Source organism: Mirounga angustirostris, unplaced genomic scaffold (genome assembly GCF_029215605.1).
Source record: "Mirounga angustirostris isolate CCGP_5_RB_7025 unplaced genomic scaffold, mMirAng1.0.hap1 SCAF_6, whole genome shotgun sequence".
Taxonomy (NCBI): domain Eukaryota; kingdom Metazoa; phylum Chordata; class Mammalia; order Carnivora; family Phocidae; genus Mirounga; species Mirounga angustirostris.
Genome location: NW_026991714.1, coordinates 104,836,226 through 104,851,189, shown reverse-complemented (window position 1 = coordinate 104,851,189; position 14,964 = coordinate 104,836,226). Strand labels below are relative to the sequence as shown.

At 44.2% G+C, this 14,964-nt stretch overlaps 1 protein-coding gene across 4 annotated transcripts in view; it reads right to left on the bottom strand.

The window, feature by feature from the left end:
* The window catches only part of LRMDA (leucine rich melanocyte differentiation associated), a 1,045,267-nt gene that overhangs the window by 455,308 nt on the left and 574,995 nt on the right, over positions 1–14,964 (bottom strand). For all 4 annotated transcript variants that reach the window (XM_064594859.1, XM_054508231.2, XM_064594858.1 and 1 more), the window contains exon 3: positions 11,290–11,421. In XM_064594859.1, coding sequence (XP_064450929.1) covers positions 11,290–11,421 — 132 coding nt within the window. The remainder of the gene's footprint in view (positions 1–11,289; positions 11,422–14,964) is intronic.

Below are 14,964 nucleotides of genomic sequence, written 5' to 3'. Positions count from 1 at the left end.
CATAGACTATAACTGGCAGGCACAGCACAACACCTGACAAGTCCAGTCTGCTCCCAGGAGGTGACATGGGGGAGGGTTGGAATCAACTTAGCTGTGAGGTTATCTGGCATGGCTAGTTTTTCACTCCTGCTGGGGACACAGCCCAACTCTTCTCTGGGCAGGTAAGACTGAATCCAAATCACTTGAGAGAGAATGAACTTAAGTGTTTATCACCCTTTTCTTTTTCCTATATGGTTCTTTCCATGTGGTATTTGTAAATCCATAAAACTGTTTTGTTTTTCTTTTTTTAGTAACGAAAGCAAGAAATTATTTACAATGCCCTCATTAAAAAATAGATTCCCCTTTTGTCCTTTAGGGGGTAATTTATCATTAAAACATACAGGAATGGCATGGATGCAAGCAGGGATTGGCATCCTGTTATGATCTAAGGACCTGGGGTGGAGCTAAGCATTGCTCAGTAGCCTCACTGGTGACAATAAAGTACTGAATTAGGGGAAAAGGAAAACAAAGCTAGGAGAAGACAAATGGAGAAAGTTATTTAGTCAAGCCAGGCAGGTCAAAATATATTTGAGGATGAGAATCTGTTGTGAAACTAATATTCTATGAAGGAGAGAATGAAAGAGAAAATTCCAAGGAAGGGCATGGTGGGGAGATTATGCCATGATTCATTCCCTCAGTGGGATCCACTGGTCGATCAAGGCAAACATTGAGACCCCCCAAACCAAATAAGTCAAGAATCATAGATTCAGTTACAGGTATTAATAAGGACTTAATGACAACCTAGCTGTCACATCAATACATATGGACTCCTGGCTTGAGCTACATGCAGAAGAACTAAGCCCTAGGCAAGGTGATGACTAGACAGATCATGAGCGGAGGCCATGACTACCAGAAACTTATGGAAGAGAGGTGTCAGCCAATATCAGCAGATGGAATGGGGTCTTTGCCAGGGAGTAACAGCAGAGCAAAAAGGGACTAAGCATATAAGAGTGAATGCTGCATATAAGAGTCAAAGACTCGGAATATAGTGTCTAGGAGTGAGGTCTACTTGGCTTAGGAAAGGAAGGTAAAACCAAAGAAAAGGGATGCCCTTACTCTATCAGGATGTTATCTAACCATGGGATGTTACCCCCATTTCCTTACATTTCATTTTAACTTGTCAGTTGAACACCAAATCCAAACAATGTCAGAATCCATTCCCTAATATATGTGCTTAGGGGTCACCAAAAAGTAGCTCATTCTATCACAGACAACCATAAGAAAGAGACTTTCCCCTGGGACTGAGCCTTCCACAGATTCCTTCCCACTGACCCAATTTAACAGTTTGGGGTCTCAAAGAATAAGGCATTCTTCTCTTCCACACGACGACCCCTCAGATAGATGGAACTCACACGTCTTCCTTAAATCTTATATTCTCCAAGCTGTTGAGCCTTCTTTATACACGGGCTCTGAGAACATCCTATGCAAGAACAACTGCTATCCTGTGGGATTGAGACAGAGACAAGGAGAGGGACGGCATCAGCAAAAGAGGGAAACATTAGTGCAAGGGGGTCAAAGCTGCTCATCCACTAAGGGCTTCAATTTGCCAACACCTTCCCCATTTCCTAAACAAGGCTGGACAACGGACATGGAAGTTATCAGTCCTTCAGATCTTGAACAAATAACATCCAGGAATAACCACAGTGGACCACTGGAGTGAGGAGGATAGAAATAGGAGCACATGGAGAAGACAAGAGAGAAGGTGCTACCGGGCTGGGAAGGTTGGAAGGACACATGGGTGAGAGGCCAGGAGTCAAAACAATAAAGCATTTCATCACCAGAGGCAAAACATCCTTAGTACTGTTCAAAATAAAGTTCAATCATCAACCCCTTTAAGAAAATCATTTAAATAAGACCAATTAAAATGACAATGAACAATTTCAAGGAAAACTTGGCTTTTCTAACAGGTTCTAACTCTGTATGCTTCTCAGTCATTGCTACATTAGAAAAAGGGTGGCTATTAGCGCTGCCCTTAGACTCTGGCCAAAGGCACCTCATGGGGCCCTATGCTTTGGAGTGACTTCCTCAAAATGTCTTAAGTCTCTGTCTGGTATCCAGGAATCACCAGGGACCAAAGTGTCATTCAACTGGGGAACCCCATGCCTGGACTTGGACCTGCATTGGGCCTCAGTCCCAGTCCTGGTTTCTCCCCTTCAGGGTTTACTTCAACCCTCCACCCCTCACAGGGGATCCATCAGATGTTCCAAGGAGCAGCTGGACTCATGCCTATCAGGCTGTCCAGGCCCTATGCCAGGGGGGCAGCCAGACAAGCTGATCACTCCCACTGGCCAGCACAGTGTTTCTTCCAAGGGACTGCGAGACAGAGGGCTGCCAAAATGGTGCTGACGTATTGACCTGGGGTGATTCAAATTATTTATGTAGACAATGGCCCTAGAGAACCTAGGGGAAGCCCTTTCCACTGTGGATGAAGAAGTCCAACCAAAACCTACTGCTCTTGTAGGGACAAACTCCTTAAACTTTGGTTATTTTTCATCTACTGTATGAAGCTGGGAATGTGAAGGAATGGAACTCAAAACTGGCAAGATTTTTAAGTTGAGGAAATACGGGGCAACTGAGCTGGACTGAAATCCCAGTTATTTCTCAACATTAAATGAGCAGTGATGGGCAGCGTCCCATGCCACTGTCCAGGGAAGCAGGCTTCATATGTAAACTTACCAGGGAGCTAATAAAGCTCATGTGTGATGGCTCCTTGCTTACACAGGGCCCTTGCAGGGATAATACAGTCTCAGGGTCATATGTTTTTATAAAATTTGCAAAAGTAGGTTAAACTGCAGTCAGTTAAGATCACTGTTTCTCTCCACTAAAGTGTGTGTGTGTGTGTATAGTGTATAATTTATATAATTACATAATAAAGTTATAAAAGAATTGGCAGGAAAAATGTTTTTATATAGGCATGTCCAGTATAAAAAAATTTGTTACTTTTCTAAATATTTTTATATTTGTGTTGTCAACTTAAAAGTTTTTAATTTGCTTTGATATATTGTATTCCAAATAAACATTCATCTTCAAGCCTAATTTTGCATTCATAATAAAGTAGTCTTTGCCTTTAAGATGGTATCCCCAAATTATGTAAGTTTCACACTCAACAAAATCTGGATCTGCCCCTGAGCTGGAGGTTGTGGAAATGTGGACTCATTCAAATGTCTTGGTGATGGAAATTTCTTGGGCAAAAGGTCTATAGTCCTCAAGAAGCTTCAGCCGTCATGTGTCAATGAACTCAAGGAAAGGAGCCTGCCTCATTTAGGGTATTTTGAGTGGCAGAAGCTACCCCCCTTCTTCAGGCCTTTCAAGTACCTGCTAAATGATCACCTGGACTAAGTTAAGTGGTCTCCCCCAAATCCACACTAGTCAGAAATCACTAGCACCTACTCCATGGATGCTCTGGACCAGAACTTCATCACTATGTTGATACCACCACCAGAGGATAAAAGACAGGAAGGAGTTTTAATTGGTTTCTGGGTCTCCCGGGTCAGCAAGGACAAACACAGCCCTGCCTTGCCCGGTTGGGAGCTCTGAGATAGAATTTGTCGCATTCTTGCATAGCAAATGAACCAGAGGCAATCAGCAGCAGGAACTTGGTGTCCCTGACTCACGAAGACCAGGGCAGTAGAGATACTTTCAGGGATGCTTCTAAGGGTGACATTTTTCCCCCCATTTCTAAAATGTGAAGCTATCTGGCACAGTTTCAACTTTCTTCAGCTGGATTCTAGCATACACCTGGCTTCCCTCATCAGATCTTCTCTAGAGTACTTGACAGTGATATTTTTTCTCAGTGTTGTCTCCAGAAAGTTGCCATTGCCAAGTCCAGATGTCATAGGTTCGCTTGCCAAGGGAGACTTTTTGCAGAGGGCCCAAGATCAAAGCAACATCTTGCCTTGAAAGTCTGGAGCATGAAGGAGGAGAGGAGTCTTCTGGTGTCATGTCCAGTTGCACAGGTCTGAAGCTGTTTCCCAGGTGAAAATGGGCATGAACCCTCCCTCTGTGCTCAGGCCCAGGTCAAAGGGCAGCCCCCATACCACCTGGGAGGGTTTCAACCAGTGCTTATCCTAATATAGGATTTCTGAATACTAACTACACATTCTGCACAATATATTCTCATTTTGATTCACAGACACATCAGAAATATCGCATCTAAACAATAATTTAGGAAATGGGGGTCAAAAGTCACTTATTCAGTAAATGGAAGAGTCTAGATTCAATCTGAGGTTCTAAAGAAATTGCATTTCTAGGAGACAAGTGACTCGTGATTTCCTAACACAAAAAGGAATTTAAAATACTGAAATATGAGGAGTCCTATACGCTTTTGTGGTACTATCATCCAGCTGTGTTCTATACTCAGTTACTTCCAATTTGGGCTTATTCATTTAAAGCGCTGAGACTTCCACTCCCAGTAAAATGTACCAAGAAGCTGTAAAGGCTTTGGGTATTAACAAAGTTACGTCCCATGTATACATTATGCCATTTAAATCTGTCAACAATACTCTAAAGTGTCTATCGCCCATTTTACAGATAAAGAAACTGAGGCCCCAGACAAGGCACAGAGAATTGCCTGAGTAAAACATTAAATTGCTGTGGGAAATCTCGTCTGGCCTTGGGCTCAGCTCACTGGTCTCCTCACCACAGCCCAGCTGTACGACACGTCACACTATCCATTCTTCCTGTTGGTACTACAATATACACTGTCTCTTCACATCTGTGCTGAAGCAAACAGGTAGACAGGAGAGAATGAAGGAATTAAGTGTGATGTAAAATGAAGTCAGCTTCTCACCTTTCCCCCACCCACCCAGAAAGGGAAAATGGGGGAGAATCATTTGATTGTGCAAAGTATCTATCTTTTCCTGACATTTCAGGTATTCTGTTATTTGGGGTTGGGTATTCAGACATGATAGAGCTGAGACCATTACCAAGTGCCCAACCCTACTGGAGAAGAGCCAAGGATAGTGTGTGTATGCACGTGGGTGTTTATGTATGAGAGAGAGAGAGAGAGAGAGAGAGATAATATGAGCATTGGGGGAGATAAGGTCAACTCTGTGGCCAGTGACTACCAGGCCAGTCTAAGTGAACCAAAGAAGAAGAGTAAGATAAGCTACGAACCCAGAGATGAAGAGGTAACATGGGAAGTCCAGGCTTTAAAGTATCCAAGGACATGACACCAGCACTGAGAGCTGAACAGAAGTGGAACAAAGGGCCAGCAGAACAAAGATGGGAGGTCAAGTAGGAGGTATGCAGCCTAAAGTGTGGCATGGGTCGGCTGAGAAGAAATTTGCCAAATGCTGGGTTTGGGCTCTGAAATCCCTTTCATGAGCTCCGCCAGCAGCTGGGAGCAGGCCTGGCACAGGAGGGGCAGGGGCAGGGCATGCACAGGCAGATGACTCCCCTCCTGCATCTTGGTTCCTTTTCTCATGCACTGATTCTCCCTTCCTTGGGTTTCAGGGTCTGGGGTTTAGAATTAACATGCCTGGGTTCTAGACTGAGCCCTCAGTGACTTCAAAAAGTTCATACTTTCCCAGTTTTTTCATAAAGAATCAGAGTATTCACCAGTGGTATGCAACTCACAGAATGATAGGAAGGTAACATTAAATTATAAAAGTCAAAGAAGCATTCTAAGTCTATACTCTGGCCTTGGTTATAATGCGGCCCAAGTAAAATCAAGTAAGCTTACATAATTCTCTAAGATAATAATAATGACCGTTATGTAGAAATTAGAATGACCCTCACAACAACCGATGGGGTGGATACCATTGTTGTCCCAATTTTGCAGAGGAAAGCAAAGCATTGAGATGCTAAGTAACTAGCCCACAGACACGCAGCCAGTGGCAGAGCCAGGATACAAGCCCAGGAAGCCTGGTTTCAGAGCCTGCTGTCAACCACTATATGACACAACCTCTTTCCAAAGGATAAAATCAGCCCATAATCCACGTTCACAGGGCCCAGTAACAGAGCGTTGGATGGACATGCCTAATTGAGAGTAAAACCAAAATGGAAAACTCTACATATGCAAAAACCAAAAACCAAAACCAAAAACACCAAAAATTAAAACCAAACCAAACTTTACAAAAGGACTTCAGGTAGAACCCCATTTAATAGTAAGCTTTCTGATATATTTAAAATAAGATTCAATTTCTAAGAAAGTCCTAATACTTACCTTTGTAGAAGGTCAGCAGTTACTTGATTCTAGGTCTCTCTCTATTACAAATAGGAAATGAATTCTTAAGGAGACGAGACATCAAGGTCCGTGCGTAGGATTGTTATAGGAACGAGGCATGCCTCTTTGTATACACACCTGTATAGTCCCCTATCATACTGGCTCTACATTTGGTATGTGACTGGCTTTGGCCCTAGGGCAGAAAAGTATTTGTACATTTGGGCTTTGCTCTTGGAACACCTGCCCCATGTGGAGAGTCCTGTGCTATCCTACTGGAGGCATGTTGTTCAGCCAACAACCAGGACCAACTTCCAGACATACGAGTGAGGCCATCTCAGACCATCCAATCCCAGCCAGGCCTCCAGGTAACTGTGGCTGTCTAAGGACCCAAAGCAAGATCCACAGAAGAACCATCCATTTGAGCCCTGCTCAAATAGCTGACATGCAGAATTGTTAACAAATAACACAGTTGTTGTTTTAAGCCACGAACTTTTGAAGTAGGTTATTATGCAGCAAGGCTGATAGAGCCCAAATCCCAAGGCATTTCACGGAGTAGCAATAGCAGTTTGGAACAGAGTAACTGTTGAAAGAGTCTGCAGTACTTTCAAGACAATAGGAGAGTCAGTTGGCTGAAAATGTGGAGTCAGAAATATTAGGTTAAGAGAATGCCATATGGTATTACTCCTGCTTTTACCTGGCCTTCATTCTCTGACTTCTGGGTTAAGTACATGGGAAAAGTAAGCCAATCTTCATGATCACACCAGAAGACCAGAGGAGAGAGAAATCAGGCTGCATCCTGAAAGAGTCAATTAGTATCTTTTTTTATCTCCTGGTAATAAAGTACTCTCCATCAGCACAGCAATATACCTGACCAGTTTTACAGCTACACATTGCCTTCTGCTTCAGTTCCTCCCCTACCACTGTCATTTCTCCCCCAGCATTACCACTACAGATTGGAGAGGCTGAGGAATGCAAAGGGAAAAGGTTTCAACCAAAGACAAAGAAAATCCCTCTGCTCTGTAGAGCCAAGAATCCTGCTAATCTCCTCTAGTGATAGCAACACTGAGAATACAACCATCCTCCAGCCCAATTTATTCCTTTAAAAATGAGAAACATATATACAAGGGAATATTACTCAGCCATCAAAAAGAATGAAATCTTGCCATTTGCAACAACGTGGATGGTGCTAGAGACTACTATGCTAAGCGAAGTCAGTCAAAGACAGACAAATAGCATATGATCTCACTCATATGTGGAATTTAAGAAACAAAACAAATGGGGGTGCCTGGGTGGCTCAGTCATTAAGCGTCTGCCTTAGGCTCAGGTCATGATCCAAGGGTCCTGGGATGGAGCCCCACATTGGGCTCCCTGCTCCACGGGAAGCCTGCTTCTCCCTCTCCCAGTCCCCCTGCTTGTGTTCCCTCTCTCGCTATGTCTCTCTGTGTCAAATAAATAAATAAAATCTTAAAAAAAAAAACAAAAAACAAATGAACGTGGAGTGAAAAAAAAGAGAGGGAAACCAAGAAACAGACTCTTAACTATAGAGAACAAATGGAGGGTTACTAGAGGGGGGGTGGGCAGGGGGATGGGTGAAACAGGTGATGGGGATTAAGGAGTGCACTTGTGATGACCACCGAGTGTTGTAAGTGATGAATCACTAAATTCTACACCTGAAAGTAACATTGCACTGTATGTTAACTAGCTGGAATTTAAATAAAAACTTAAAGGAAAAAAATGAGACCCTTCCAACACAGTAAAGGAAACCATTTAAAAAATGAAAAGGCAACCTACTAAATGGGAGGAAATGACTGCAAATCATATAATTGAAAAGGAATTTCTAAAATATATGAAAAACTGGGGCACCTGGGTGGCTCAGTCAGTTAAGTCAGTTGACTTCTGATTTTGGCTCAGGTCATGATCTCAGTGTTGTGAGATCAAGCCCTGCCTCGGGCTCCACACCCAATGGGGAATCGGCTTGAGGATTCTCTCTCGCCCTCTCCCTCTGTCCCACCCCCCACTATTGCTCTCTTTCTCTCTCAAAAAATAATAATAATAAAAATAAAATAAAGGAAAAGCTCACATAACTCAATAGCAAAAAACAATCTGACTTAAAAATAGGCAAAAGATCTGAATAGACATTTTTCCAAAGAGGATATAAAGGTAGCCAACAGACACATGAAAAGATGCTCAACATCTTTTGTGTATATAAATATATATATATATGTGTATATATATATATATATACATACACAATTACATATAATTTATTGTATATAATTAGCCATGTATATATGTATATAATTTCTATAATTTCTATAATTGCATATATATGTATATAATTTAACCATAAAAAAGAATAAAATCTTGTCATTTGCCACAACATGGATGAACCTTGAGGGCATTATGCTAAGTGACATAAGTCAGAGAAAAACAAATACCATATGATCTTTTATGTGGAATCTTAAAAAAAAAAAAATCCAGAATGGATTCCTGTGCATTTTCAGCATATTCTGTGCCAGTTATGAAAATGAGCCCTCTAAAATGGGAGACAATAATGCTTAGGAAATTCACATGAAGCATGAATCTTACTTATTAGTCTAACCTAATGAGACTAATCAGGTATCCTGTCAATTGTCAATATTTACTCAATGTCTCCTCAAATGTCAGCAGTAAGAGAGGAAAGTAATACTATAAGCTACCTATTTTGGACACTTAGGTATCCAACAAATACTTTTCACTGATTGATTATTATACAAATCACAGGTTGATTAAAAAAATCACCCATGAGTTCATCTGCAAACTGGGATTATGTGAAATGATGTTCTTTCACAGTTGGCATGCTCCTCTTTTAATTGTTTTTCTCAGGCTTGTGCTGAAATGAGCTTACATTTCTTAGTATGCACCAGTTAATGCGACAGAGAACTGGCCAGGAAGTTGCTGAGGGAGAAGAGGAATTGAGTTTGGGATTAGCATTTGTCCAGCATTTGCCAGACAAAGTCCTTGTGAGTTGGTGTGTGGGCTATTCGGGAAGTCCTTCTCATGGCACCGTTTCTTATATTGTCAACTTGACAACATCCCAGTGCAAAGGCAGCTGGTTTTCAGCCATGCAGAAACCCATGTTGCTCACATTATCATGGCACTTTGAGTCCAACGTTCAAATAAGGCTTTCATACGTTCCTTTTTTCTTTTTCACCAGTCCTAATAGGCAAGTGGAAGCTGTGATGTCACACATACATACAAAATGAGAAACAGAGGCTTTCAAAGGCTGACCTGTCCACAGCCACATAGCTAAACATGATTAAGCTGACTCCTGAACCCAGTCCAAAGGCTAATACTTTACAACAGTGTGGGACACAGGATATAAGCACTGGGGCCTAAAGAAGGAACCTTATCATCCAGTTCTATTCTAATAACCCTTCTGTTCTTGATTGATTTGAGAATATCATCCAGTCGATCACCTAAGACAGTCAAGGGAGCCATAAGACACACTGACTGTAACAATATTTAGAACAAGGACTAGGAAACTTGGTTGACCAAAGGATAGGAGAGGAAAAAAAAAAAAATCCACCAATACCGCATTATGATAAGACTGATATTTACTTGTAGGCCCTCTCCTTCTACTTCTATTAAAGTGCCAATTTATAATTGTCACGGTAGCATATTTTACCTAATAAGGAAAATACTGTCTTATGACTTGAAATATAAGCAGAGGCTAATAAATGATCTGGCCTATCATTCTTAAAGCAGACATATGCATGCATAATAAATGTAACATATATATATATATATATATATATATCTGGTTTTATTTCACACTCTAGGGAAAATGCCCTGATCTCTTTTTCACTTCTAACTTACTATGTGAACATGAACAAGTGATTAAACTACTCTAGGTCTGAAATGTTTCACTAATAAAACAAGGTGATTGTACTTCAAGTCTGAGGCAACACAGAAGAATGGAAAGAATTTTGGATACGGCCACAGTTGAGGCTAAATCTGGGACCTAGCATTTTGGTCAATGTCTGGCTGTGGGTCTATACTTCACCTCTTTCCTCATTCAGGTAAGTGGTCACCTTCTGCCAGGGTTTGGTAAAAATAAAAAATAATATGCTTAACATTTATTACCCAGCACCGTGCCTGACCACAGGACTGCTCAATAAAGAACAGTGGATGATAATCAATCATTCATTCATTCATTCATTCATTCATCACACAAACATTCACTGAACCTCGGCTCCATACCAGGCATTATTCTATGTGTGAAGGATACAGGAGTTTACAAAACGGACAACACTCCCTGCCTCTCAGCTCGCAGTGTGGCAGCAGGGAGACCCAAAACTGTACAGAGGAGCTAGGTGCCTAATGCTGCAGAAAGCTTCCAATTCCATTTTCAGCCTCTCTATAGAATCCAGAACAGTTCATCCCCCTGAGCTTCATCCCAGGCTGGCCAGGTCCTCACCGACTTAAGGAGAAGGCATGCAATAGAAATTCAGCTCTGTTAGACCTCTCTCATCACCATAGTACAGCAAACACCACGGAGGGCAGAGCTACGCCTGGGCTTCACACATATCTCGCATCTTTGCCCCTTCCCCCGTTCCTTTGCCAGACCTGTTCCCTGAGCCTGAACCAGAGCCTTCCAGAAGCCTCCGTGAAGGCCAAGTTCGCTTAGAGGCACCACTCCGTACTGTCCACCAGAGGTCGCCCTCCCACACAAGCCCAAGCCAACAGAACCCGCTCTGCCTTCTCGGCAGCAGTGACATTATTTTCTTTCTCTATTTTTATCTATTAAAAAGATTTCTTCACAGCCATAACTTAGATCTCCACACTAAAATGGAGCAACAGGAAGATATAATGGTGCATTTCATTTATGAATGACCTATAATAAATTACTCTGAAGTGTCCCGAGTGCCAGAAGACAGAACGCTTTGTCTGCCCATGGACTGCATTTCACATACTTTAATTTAGCTGACACATAAAACTCATTTGACATTTTGCAGGTATTTGTGTGGGGCGGGGAGGGGGGGTGTGCCGCCGGGGACCACTGTGGGGCAGGGCGGGGAGTGGAGGCAGGGGGCAGAGCCAAGGATATCTGGTTCTTGTTGAGGGTTAAGGTATGGAGCCTGGGTAACCCTGGCAACACGAGGTCGTTCCCGAGCAGATTGTTGTCCAAGATGAGTTCCTCCAGGCTCCCGAACGCGCTCAGTCCTTCCAGTGACCTGCAATGACAAAGGCAACAGGAAAAATGATCCTGCACTAAATCAGGGAGGCCATTATGAGCCGAAATAAATATTTTAACCTTCCCTTTCAGGACTGGGAATAGTTTGGGCTTGGTGCCTGTCAGCAAAGTGAATGACAAGAATTAGTAGCAGGAGCTGGGGTGGGGGCGGTGGGGGAGAAGGGGCCGCTCGCACTCACCGCATCCTTCACGCATTGCCAACATGAAGGATGAGGGTCACTTAGTGAGTAGCCAGGATCCAAAACAAAGGGCTTCAGATACGGCCTGCAGGATAAATTTGTCAATGTCTTGTGCCTTCAGGCACCCAGCCTCGGCTGACCCTAACCTCCATTCCCAAGATAAATAACTCTGTCACAGTTCACCTTCATTCCCTGGACACAAATTTAAGTTGTCATCCATCATTCCTGCCCAGAAATATCATACCCCTCTTACAATAATAAATATAACTTCAAGTATCATTTCTTAGCGGTTCTCCTCTGCACAGTCCAGGAAAAGGCAAGGAAGGCTTCCTTTCTCTCCCTTTGCTGCCTTTGACTTTTTTCCCCCCTCTGCTTTTTTTCTTTACTAATCACTTAATTTGCTTCTGCCCAGTGTCCCTGTGGCTGCCCCCAGAAGGCAAGGCATCTGCAGAAGCACATGATCACTCCAGTCGGAGAGCACTGTTTCTTTTTCTTTCATGATTTTTCTTTTTGTTTTTTTTTTTGTTGTTTGGGGGGGGGGCAGTGGTTTAAGGAAGGAGTTGGGGGAATTTCTGTTTCAATACTCCTGGCTTGAAGTTACGGTTTTAATTTATGGAAAGTGGATTTCTCACTTTATTTTTGAAAGAAGCGTGGAATGGCAGCAATGTAGATGTCAAGGCAGTAAATAATCAAGCATCTGAAAGAATTAAGCACCCGGCTCAGGGGAAAAAAAAAAAGTACCAGAAAGGGAAAAAATAGCCTTGTTTTTACACTTAGCTGAAAGTTAACTCTTAACGTTATGGGCTCAGGAGTGTTGGGGGGGGGGCGGGGGTGACTGCGGTGAGGGGCAGTTGTGCGCATGTGCTCCCTGGGCCGCTCACAGACGTTCATTAAGGAAAGCCGCCCGGTGGAGGGACTTCCACAGACGCACATACTCCCAGCTCGTTCACCTGCCAGACCCTAGAGCCGTGCTGAGCTTGCACAGGCTGACAGCTGAGCTACGACGTCGACCCGAGGGCGGACTCGCACGGGATCTCCTGGCTATTCTATAAAATGTGACCAATCGGGGAGATGTTGTCTACACTATTCATTCATTTACTGATAGCATGTCCATCACAGACCCGCCTGCTTGTGTGGGCAGCGCCCGCACAACCGATGTGAGTGTGAACTTTAGCACCAAGGCTCTCTCTCCGGACAGCTGCATCTCCCTTGTGGGACCTCTGCCCAGCCAACTCCAAAATAGGGAGTCAATGCCTGTGAGTCACTGAACCCCCGGACTCCACCGGGCCCAGAACTCCCTCAGCAGGTCCCATTCCTGCCTGATTCACCCCCAGGGCCCCCACCCCCACCCCAGGGCCCAGCACCCTGACCACCCCTAACTCCTAAGACCAGCACTACCTGCTCCACAGTAGAAAGGCGATACCGCTTAACATTTGAGGGTAAGGGTCAATGGGGTTATTGTGTTTCATTTCTTCCTCCTTTCTCTTCTTCCTCATGTTTCAGGGAGGCAAAACACAACTCACACACATGGAACTTGGGACTCTGGGACTTTACCTCAGCTCTACCATTTACTTGAAGTATGAATTGGGCACCTCAATAACCCAGCTGAGCTCCCTCGTTCGTTCTGTGTGGCTTCCAGCTCACAGGATCTTAAAGAATACAAGCAGAAGACTAACATGTCACTAGCAAATGCTGGCTCCCTTCTTTTCCTTCCTCCTTTCATTCATTGATTTTTCTGGTAGCTGTGACCCTAGAGTGTGTATTGCGTTGGGGGGAGGTATGTTCTGGATGCAGGGGGTGGACAGACGAGCAAATATGCCAAGGTGTGCAGGCAGTCTGGCTTCTGCAGGGAAACTTCGACCTCTCCTGAAGTCCCTTCCTCCATGGGGGTTAATGAGTGATGATCCAAAAGTGCTTTTCAGGACGAGGAGGCCCTGTTTACCACAAGGGGAGTTAAGGCCACCTCCCTTCAGGGCGCCTTATGGATGGCTAATAAGTCCTTTGTGCACAAACATCAGTTGGGCTCTGGTCAAAGGCAGCATCCAAATACACATTGTTCCCGAGTTATGTTATGCAAATATAATACTCTTATCATGAGAATCAGCAAATGGTTGGCAACTGGCAAGCAAAAGAAAGCTCCCTTCCAAGAGTGCTTTGGGGGAGGCAAAACACAAAATGACACAGCATGAAGAGGGACAAGGCGGAGAACGCCAGAGGGAGTGCCCACAGAGCCGCCTTTCTCAGGGGCAGCCTCTGGGGCAGAGTTCCATTCTGAGTGAGACTTCACAGAAGAGCCGGGGAAGTTCAGGCTCAAATCCCCTGTCACCTGTCTGGTTGTAAGACTCTTTTTGCCATGTAATGTTATTAGCTGCTCAGTAAAAAGGGAGTTGTGTTATGTGGGCGGTTGCTAATTAATAAATCCCTGTCTTCATGTCATCAGTGTAGTGGTGATTTAATCGGCTAAATTCAGAGCTGAGGGACTGGGGACAGGAGACAGGGTAGTGAAGGGTAAAACTGGAGAGGACAGGATTTCTGGGGCTTGGCTGGCATGCAGAGGCCAATGAACACGCACCTGGGGGATGCTTTATTTTTTGCTTTTTAAAAATCTGAGTTCTGTTGTTACGGTTGTTGCTGTTTTCGTGGAAGGAGTAGAGGAAAGAAATTATTTGCAGCAATCTTTGCGTTCACAGCTCTATATACAAGATGCCTATACAAAGAGGTGTGTGCGGTTAAATAAAATGACAAGGCAAACAAGGCTTTAAGGATCCGCACAGATCTATGCTGTTTCATGGGGCAGCTAGAAGAAAGATGACAGGACTGTATTTCTCTGCTATCACCTTCTGTGTGGACAGCAAAGTGCACCCCAGACCCAAGAGCTCGGGTGCAGGGGGTGACTGTCACTCGAGAGTTACTCCTCCCCAGCCTGGTTTGCAGTCTGCAGATAGATGTTTGAGGGCTGGGCTGGGCAGGCGAGGCAGACCTGTCTGCCGTGGTCAGGGGCTGGAGAGGGAGGACAAGGCTTCACCCATTAGCTTGGCACAGGGAGCTGGAGAGAGGTCTTCCCAGCCCAGTAAAGAGACACCAAGGGCAGGGAGGCAGACCCAGGTGTGTGCGGTCCCTGGGTCTGCCCTGTGGCAGGTGGTTTGCTCGGGGAAATGTAATCAGCACCTCCGAAGCCCATCGCAGGCTGCCTGCCTCCCGCTTCCCCAGCAGGAAAGCTGCCCGTGATCTCACCCACAGGTACCATCTAGGTTACCTCACTCACAGGGCTCTCAGGCTGGGCTACCCCAGGAGCCGCTGCGGCTGCTGGGAGAGTCCCAGTGCCTTTTCCAAAGTCATATCAA